General features: G+C 29.8%; 1 protein-coding gene across 4 annotated transcripts in view; it reads right to left on the bottom strand.

Moving 5' to 3' along the window:
- LOC106458382 (palmitoyltransferase ZDHHC2-like) overlaps positions 1–10,201 on the bottom strand; it is a 61,531-nt gene that overhangs the window by 29,220 nt on the left and 22,110 nt on the right. For all 4 annotated transcript variants that reach the window (XR_002610365.1, XR_002610363.1, XR_002610364.1 and 1 more), the window contains exons 4-8: positions 9,280–9,406; positions 5,367–5,436; positions 3,128–3,160; positions 2,827–2,947; positions 465–594 (exon numbers count right to left, since the gene is read on the bottom strand). Coding sequence is in view for 1 of the 4 variants with exons in the window: in XM_022384577.1 (XP_022240285.1) it covers positions 465–594; positions 2,827–2,947; positions 3,128–3,160; positions 5,367–5,436; positions 9,280–9,406 (481 nt within the window). In the remaining 3 variants the exon portion in view is untranslated. The remainder of the gene's footprint in view (positions 1–464; positions 595–2,826; positions 2,948–3,127; positions 3,161–5,366; positions 5,437–9,279; positions 9,407–10,201) is intronic.

Here is a 10,201-nt window from a genome sequence, read left to right as displayed (position 1 = left end):
TAATATAATTTCCAAGATATTAAAGATCATAATGACAAAAAAACTAAATTTATTAAAAGTAATAGGTCTTTATGTTTCTTAAACTACCTACATTTGTCAAAGTACTTATGAATTTTCTAAAATATTCGTCCACTAGTTTTATTATTGGAATGAAATATAGCAAGACTTGCATTGCCTACTAAGAAAGTTAGTAGCCGGTAGTCATCGGGTTAAAGAAGGTCAATTTGAGTATACATGTTACATCACTACAGTTATATTTCAACGATTTAATAACTTGTATTCTACAATGTCTAGCGATTTTACATACACAATATACGAAATATCTACACAAACTTAACGAAATTTTTAATACAAGTTAAATTGAAATTTATTTTCAGATCATACATTAGTACAAAAATAATAATGTAAAAAATAATTTCTAGGTACAAGGTTACAAGATAGATACTTCAGAACATTGTACTTACCTAATGTTGACCTATTCACACTCACTAAGTAGCAGTGATAACCAAATAATGAGATCAAGCTAATAGCAAACATAATAGCAACAAAAAACAGGAATAATATATGGAATCTCCCAAATCCTTCCAAATTGTTCTGTAAAATGAAATAAAGGAAAAATTGCAATCTCTTTAAGACAATATAATTTTATTTTTATTTTTGCCAAATCTTATGATAAAAAATGTGAATACCAGAAATATCATTAGAAACTTGAATTTATGGAGGAAGTAGAACTATCTATAATAAATAATAAATGTTTAGTTTTTGAGAATAGATTGTTATACAGACCCAGAATTATGAAATATTTTGTTATTGTTATGCTGTATGTGATCATCAGAAAGATTGGAAAGGAGTTAAACTTTACTCAACTGTGTTCATACCCAGTGGTTGGACTTTACCTGTTCAATTATACTCATTATTCTGTTTAGTAATAACTTTGTTGTTTATTCTGTTTAATTAGGAGCAAATAATTCCTTCAATTGGCTAGGGATAGCAAATGGTAGTTTACACGTGTGAGGTTGGAATTGTGTGCGCCTAATCCTGTTATTCATTTTAAATTAAAAAATGATTGGCAAGATTAGTGACCAAAAGTCAATGTTAAAGTAAGTATTCAAGTTGTATCCATGGGCTCCAGTAAAATGTTTTTTTTAAAAAATGTTTAAATTATTTGTACATCAAACTGCTTGTGAGTCTACGACTGTTAGCCATAGGATTCTTAATAGCATGTAAGTCACATAAAAAATATTGTAATTAATCCAAATAATTGCAGATGAGGTTCCCTATCATTCTTACATAGAAAATGAGTGATTTTGCTCAATGTTTTTGACCAGTTCCTTACTTTAGGTGTTGAATAGACAAACCCATAAAATTACTCAGTGTGATGCAATGTGTATCCCCGCCAGAGTGAACAATATAAAAAGAAGTCAGTCATTTGAAGGCTAAATATAAAACATACAAGCTTCAGTCTGTATTGTAACACAAGTTTACGAAACAAAAACATACTTTACACTCAGATTTATTTAGATTCAGTTATAGATACATTACTAATCTATTTGATTACTTCTACAGATAACTCCCCTACCAAGGTATATTACTTCTTTATTATTCTGTAGTTTATACTCTAATTTTATTTGTCTATCTTATACATTGTATTCTGTGTTATTGGTTTTTAGCCTAATTGTTTGAGATTATATATATAATAAATATAATTTTTGTAAGTCATTAGAAATCCTTCAATTTATTAACACCCAGATAATACATGCACATATAAAAATACCTCTTGACTCACTTAAACTCATTTGTAATATTAAATTCTAAGATAATTTAAGATTTTTTTACATGCAGTACTAAAATCCTTTTTTTTAAGTAATCCAAAAAAAAAATTTCATTCGTGATATACTTGTAATTGTTTTAGTTTGACCAAATATGGTACTTTAATATCAAATAGTTCAGTTTCGTGCATGTTTTACACATGGTAGTTAAGGAAGTTTGAAGCAGCATGGATTGGCTAAAACAAAAGTTGTATAGTTTCTTTAATTTCTTTGTTGTCTTACAGTACTGCACTTAATAAAATAACTTGACTAACTATTAATTAGTAAAACACATGTAAGAGACAAGAACAAGAATAATGTATTAAGTTGGAACTAATTTCCAAAACATTATTTTCTTACAACTGAGTCTAAAAATTCTTTTGTATGTCATGGACCATGGGAGTCCGCAGAAATTTTTCCAGGGGAAGGGGGGAGCAAAGTAGAGTGAAACTGTGATTTGAATAAAAAATTCCTATACGTATGCTGAATGAATCAAGAAATAATTATGTTTCTCATCTTCTTGGGTGGGGGTAACTTTAGGATATTTTCCCTTTCTTTTTGCCTCCCAGTGGCTCAGTTGTACTGAGTCTTAAGGCTTATAACACATAAACACTGGGATTCGATATCAGTGATGAGTACAGCACAGATGTTCCATTGTGTAGTTTTGTGCTTACAAACAAAACATTTCTTTAAGTAATAACAAAAAATAATAATGTAAAAAAATATCAAAATGGCATACCTGATACAATGAAATACGAGTACTTATCTTGCAATTCAAATATGTAATTTAAAGATAGTTGATCTACACCAATCAAGTAACATATACATGTTTGTTGCAAGTCAGGCACAGGTAGACTATCTTTTACATTTTATCAATTTGATGTAGAAAAGAAGAATTATTTTATACATGTAATAATACAAAAAAATATTTTAACATATAATTTTGGAATGAACATATTGTACAATTATTTTCAGGAATAATATTTCAATAATTTCAATGAAAATAGAAAAAATTTACCTTCCAGAACTGGATAAAGTATTGCAATGAAGTAGCAGCAATAAATACACAGTAAATCAAAGCATATCCTAAGAAAAGGATGAAAAACTTGTAGTTTGAAAATGATACACAGTTGTTCACCCTGAAAAAAAAAAGTTTACACTTAGAATTAAGTACAAACATTTTTAACCTTTTAAACTATTTAATCAACTCAGAGAATTTAATTATTCCTACCAAACACTATTCTGATAACCATCACACATTTATAGTCTCTAACAAAATGTTTAAAAAATGATATAAAAGACAGTGAACAAAATCTTACCATGGACAGTGATGATCCATTTTCAAAACACACCTGCAATAAATAATGTTTGGTGCATTTTATGGAGGCAGACTTTTGATATTTACAAAAATTATGATTAAAAAATAATTATAAAATAGTGTATGGTCACAAATACAATTACTCACTGAAACAAATCTTTGCAAAGTTTTTTCAAAATATTTAAAATTTTTATGTATTATACACTACTTAATGCTTACGTATACCAGTAGATTAAACTAGTTACATAAATAGAGAGCATAAATATATGTACTTTTTACTAAAAAAAATAAACATTTTATTTTAGAATTTTAGAAAAAATCCACCAACAAGACAAGATGTGTGGTATTTCTAATCTCAAAAATAATCATTTAATAAAAAGAATAAATAGCATCATGAAATACATATAATACAATCTACATTTCAATTTAATAACTTTCAAGTTCTAATCAAAGCTGAGAAGCTAAACAATAATAACAATCATGAAAATACAAACTATTTTGTTTTTACAATATAATTATCCAGCATAAAAAAGAATCCAGAAATTTAGTGTCATTTGCACAATTATTCTTGTATCCCTCATCCTCACAAAATCATATTTTCTGAAAGATTATCAAATACTGTTCATTTTTAATGAACCTCTGTCAATTTCATAGATTTTGTAAGCTAAAATATAACTGAAACATCAAATAATTAACTTTGTCAGTTCAAGTTGTATTAGTTAAGAGTAAACATTACTTGTGCTTTGGTTATCTTGTAGATACTATCTGTGATAGGACTTCTTTCTGAAAGAAATTTGCAGAAATTTCTGTAACATGAACATAAGTAAGCCAGAAGCCTTTTTTGATAAGACTTTAATCGTGGCAAAAATGTTCGTGATGATTCTTTCTTAGTGAGCTACTATTATGTGTTTCCTACAAAATTTGAATCCCACAAAACATGTTGTTTGCAAAGAATTTGAACTTTAGAAAGAAAACCTGATACGAGAGTCAATGTGACACAGTTTTAATGATTTATGCAATTAACAAAGTTATTTTTTATTATTATTGAAAAGAACCTTTATTTCTCACTAAACTGGCTAATCTCTTCAACATGTTAATTGAATATTTTACAGTTACACATAAAATGCTGACTGTTGGCATTTACTTAGATTTTAGTATGTTGAGTTCATTGGTATATTAAGTCTTCAACAGCTGTAACCAAAGACACACATATATTTCAAGGGCTCAAAACAAGTCTTCAGTAATTATACTTTCAGTTTCAAGTGATACTCATTGGTTTACGAAATTGTTTTTATTTAACTACTTTATGATTGTTGAGTAAATGTATGGAATCATCTATTCAAGTGTGTATGAATGATGTCATAAAACATTACCGCACTTTTTTTTTTATTAATTGAAAACCAAATACCAATAGTGGTATTTGATATGAGAATTAAGAAATTGAGTGTTTTGTAGCATTACATGTCCAAGTAATTCCTAGCACCAATAATGATTTCAAGTAATGTTAGAAAACACTATTTCTTAATTGATAGGTCATTTTTGAAATTCAGTACATTTATTGGTCAGATTTTTTTTTATTGGTTGGCTGATGTTTGATGACTATGGAACTGCTATATACATTTTACACTATTCATATTCTTTTTATGTTCCACCTATCTCCGATCACTGAATTAATGCCTGAATACGTCCAGTGAGAAAATACCTCAAAACAAATAGCCCCAATGTACCTTAGGTGAAACTGTGCAAAAACAAGCATACATTTTTGTCTCCCCATACCCTTTTGTAAGTCTACAAAATTATCTTTGTTGTCTAATATATATTTAATAGCCGTTGTCCATTTATCTGTGAAATTAAACTCATATTTTCTTTCTGTATACTTAATAGATTCCACACATCCATTTTGTAAATGATAACAAGAAAAACAACATTGGATACTGCGATTGATCAAAATCTACAATACTATAGTTTTCATTCGTCACCTGTTACAGAGGGCAGTTGGTGCATTTTTTCATTATGCACATTCAACCCTTCATAAATAAATTGCAGAGAGGTAGTGGGCACTGACTTATTCAAGTTAACCAGGCTCTGATGAAAATTAATTTGAAGAGCAACAGCAACACTGTTTTTTCTTTTTTTCCTTTAAATACATGTGTGTATTATTTCAGATATAGCAAGTAATTTTTCCAACTTAAAAAAAACCTTTAATTTCATTAATGACAAAAAAATAAAAAAATACTCACACTCCACACACTGAACAATGATGTGCTCTATCAGGTTTAATATGGTGACATTTATCACAAAATCTAACACCTATAAAAGACAAAATATTTTATCAGTCAGTTGTAATGGATACTATTAAATAACTATACACAAATAGATATGTGTATGTATGAACATGAATGTTTATACAAACCTCTCTTTCTACACACCCACCCACATATATATATATATATATCTGTGGGAGGGTGTGTATATGTACACATATTATATATATATGTGTATATGCAGTATATACACATATTTCACCCCACATGTAATTGTATCTGGGAATTATAGTAGCTACATATTTGCATTCTAATAAGAAAAATACTGTCAGAGTTTGTTAAACTCCTGAATTTCTTAAATATCTAAGGGATTATCCATTTTAACCATTGTATGAAATATACATTGGGGCCTGGAAAGTGTAGTTGTGGTTAAACTGTTTTTAAAAGAAAAAGTTATATACTTTTTTTACGTTTGAAATTTTCATCTCTGCCACTGGATTTTAAATTTTATAGAAAAGTAGACAGTAACACATTTCACTAGCAAAACTAGTCACCAAAGTTTTTATAGGACACAAACTTGCTAGAGGCAGACAAAAGAAATAATTTCTTAATAATGAAGCACTTTATGATATAACATGAATGTTAAATATGAGTTGTTTTTTTAATTTTGCTGAAAATTATATCTTTTTTCTGAAATGTGCTCTCATAACTGCATATTAGTTCCATTGTAGGTTGTAGGTTGAGTAAAATATATTAAAATAATATTGAATATGCAAATCAGCAAGTCACACATAACCACAGCTAAGGAAAGGAATATACCAGAACTGCATTTTGACATTTCATAGATAGTGTAATACCACATAAAATTCTCCTTTTTTGGGAAGGAAATGTAGCAGTCTTTTCTGATGCAAAATATATACCTCAGATTATACAGATGTGTTCCGTTGGGGAATTTAGAATTTCCAAGATGAGAATATCCCTTGTACTTAATAGCTTTGGAAAACAAAAGAACAGACCAATTTGGGGCAAGGAACATCCAAAAGAGACTTGTTATAAATCATACACCAATAGTGGCAAGCAAAATGTGGGGTCTTCTAGAAGATGAAAATCCACAAACACAAAGGTCAGTGTCAAATGCTTATCTACATACCCCAGGCAACATAATGAAAAGGGATTGCAGTGTGGAAACAAGGTCAAAAGGGTATGGGGTTCACCAAAACAAGACTTCTATTCAAACCTCTCATTTAACAATCAACTGGAGAATGAAATGGGTATCCATAGTCCTTCACAAGAAGACATACCAGTCAAGCCACTGGATGTAGCACATAGAGATTTCTGTGCAATAGGAAAGTTTAAACAGGTGCTGAGAAACTGTTGTCCTCATCAATTAGACAGGTTATGGAAAGCAAGTAGGACAGAATGTTGTGATTTTGATACATGACAGTCTTATGCCAGAGCCTCTTGTAGTGGAAACTATGCTTCAGGGCTATTGTCAAGATGTGTAGTCAGCAGATAGAACGTAACTAGATATGGTGACATGGCCTATAATGATGTGTGAGGCTCCAAAATCATTTTAATACTTAACCTCTCTATTATTTATGGTGTTCTTTTTCTTGATATTATTATTCTGTTATAAATATAGTGATATTTTAAAAACAAACTGTTGATATAGTTACATTTTTTTTCTTTGAAATAATTGTGCATTACTTAGTGTTATATATCAGCCTTATAAATCTATGAAGGTAACTGCTACAGGTAAATTGTGCTTTTACTTGTTGACGCGTTAAGACTGATCTTTGGCCAAACCTCTCAAAATGTTGGGGGGGAGGGGCTGAAAGTGTACAATTCGTAAACTTGTGAAAATTATGACAATAATGGACAATTATTTATTAATTATCTGTTGTACTGTACCACATGTTTACATTTTAGAATTAAAACGAATTTCAAGCAGACTTGCTCATCAAAAACTGCAATCCTTTTCTTGTTTAATCATTCACACACTGTCAACAACTATGGCATTCTTGGTTCTGAATGTTTTTGCTGCAATGCATTACATGCATCACCTTACACAAGACTTTTGCAAAAGTGCCAAGGAAATACATAAGTAAAGCTTTCCTAGTCCAATGCCTATAATTCTAATTCTGGATTCTTCTCAAGCTCTATTTGATCACACCAATCAATGTTTTTTGTGGTCTAGCCACATTATCTTTTGTATCACATAACTTAGCGTCTGAGAATCTGGTTGTCTTTTATTATGACATTCTTTGATGGAAGTAAAGTCCTAGAGATGTGTGGTGAACTATTTCGATAGTTCCTTTTTGTAAGCACAACACCCTGATCCAAAGTTTGTAAGCAAATTGGATCAGAAGGAAATAGAAAAGATGCACAGTAAGAATAAAGAGCATAAAATTAATTCAGGGTAAATCCCTGCTATGTCAGAAGATTGCAAGAAAAGAAGCTCTTTGAAAGTCTGATGAAATATTGAGGAGAGGGAAGGAGATGAGCACCTTGTAACATAGTATGACAGGCTAATGTTGAAGGAACACAGATAAAAGCCACATGGTAACAAATACTAAGTAAGTGAGAGATGCAGACTGTGAAGTAGAATACTATCTTGATTACAAGTCAGGTAAAAAAAAAAGTAGTCGATAGCCAATAGCTGTGCTGAATAAAAAATTCTCAAAGTGAGACATATCATAGCATGTAGAAAAAGGATACTGACAAAAAGACAAGAAAGAAAACCATGTGGAAGATCACCCAGAATGAACAATCTGGGAATATAGAACTTATGAAGAAAATGTGTTATAGAAGTTGATCCTACTAAAAAAATACACACATAGTGACTACAAGAAACATGAAAATTATTAACATCCTGCTGAATTTTGAAAGCATCAGCAACAATATAAATATCAGGAGAAAGTGGAACACACAAGGGTTCAAGAACTGATCATATAACATAATATTAGCACTCCCAGCTGTAACAGAAAATGATTAAAATAGCACATACCCAAGAAAAAAAATGAAATAATACCAGCAGAATCTTATTGAGGATCAGGACTAGCTGACAGATCTAACTCCTTAGGAATGTGAAAATTGTTAACATTCTGCTGATTTCTGAAGGCATCAACAACAACTTATCAGAATATGGAAGATACAAAGATTCAAGAACTGAATTATAAACAGTAACAGAAATCAGTTCATGATTTAAAATTTTACATATCTGAGTAAAAAAGTGAAATAAAATGAGCAGAAAAGTCCTGCTCCTTAGTTTACAGGGCAACTGTCAATGAGAAACATGAGTTATATCAAGAAAGCTGAGCTTATGTAGTTCCTCAAACTTGCATAATAAGTCACGTGAAAAGTGGCAGAGAACTTTGGGTAAGATAACCAACTTAATCATTATGTCAAGAACTTTCAAATCCAAAAGTCACATGGTTGTAAACAGAGTGAGAAAAGACTTGCAATACTTCAGAGGTAAGTCCACCAAATTTGAACCAAAAGTTCAGTTACAATCCTGTTTTTTCTTAAGCTTCAGAAACAGCTAAAAACATTTTTTTTTGTAGCATAGTACAAAGCTTATACTTGTATGTTTGAAGTTAAGCACAAAGTTACACAGGTATCGAAACCCAGTTTCTAGCATTGTAATTACACAGACATATACATACACTGTGCCACTGCACAAAACTTTTATATATATTTAAAATATATATTCAACCTTTTGATAACCAAATGAGTCCTTAGAGAAGTTTATGTCTGTTTGTTAATCAGCAGATAATTCTAATTACCTAATTAAAAGCACCTGTTGGGTGAGTATTAATCCTTCTAATATTTTCTTGAAAAGAAAAATTGAAAAATGCTACATAAACTAAAAAGTTGATATATTACTTACAACCACTGAAAGTTCGACAAGCTACAGGTACATGCAAGTCTTTGGAAACATTTTCTAAAATGATACGTTGACATTCCTCATTGGATTCTTTTAAGAGTTTTTCCATATCAGAAGATGGAATTTGAAACTGTAGTAAAAAATGGAAATATACAGTCTGCAGAAGTTTTCACAAAACAAGTGAATATTTTCAAGTTTTCTTGCTTACAATTGAAAATTTAAATATTGATTTATTTATATTTTTAAGTCACATTTTTATATATCAGAAAATGATTGATTTATATGTTTACACTTATATTCTATAAATACAAAATTTATTAATGTCACAAGAAGTATTCTTCATGTATTCAAAATTAATTTTTTCTTCAAACTAATATTATAAATACTAACAAAAAGACTAATATAACAACACAGTATCTCTCTTTCTTGTGGTATAGATACTCTCCTGTTTTTCATGAACACACATACATTATTAGCTACCACATGGAGTTCAGAAGCATATACATGTTCAAAATCAATTCAGTGTGTGTGGGTGGGGGCAAGGTGCATAAATTAATAACATTTTGAATTCTATTACCACTTACTATCCACAACCAATTACGAGTATGAAAGTAAACCTTTATTATCCAGATAGTATAGACAAATATAACACAGGCTAATTATCATTACATATTAACCTATACAGTAACCATGTGAAAACACCCATCTAACCATCTTTAAGATTTTACAAATTACAATTTAGTTAAAACAAACTAGCTGGAGAAAATAAGATTAGCCCAGCTGCCTGATATTGGTCTTCTTGACCCAGTAATAAATATTAGGTCATCAAGAAATTAATGTCACTTTTTTTTTTTAGATGAAAAACCTCAAACAACTTATATATCAAAACCAAAAATCTTTATTAAATGAAATAGCCTCTATTCTT

The sequence above is a fragment of the Limulus polyphemus genome, unplaced genomic scaffold, assembly GCF_000517525.1.
Source record: "Limulus polyphemus unplaced genomic scaffold, Limulus_polyphemus-2.1.2 Scaffold454, whole genome shotgun sequence".
Taxonomy (NCBI): Eukaryota; Metazoa; Arthropoda; class Merostomata; order Xiphosura; family Limulidae; genus Limulus; species Limulus polyphemus.
This window is presented reverse-complemented; position numbering and strand designations above follow the sequence as displayed.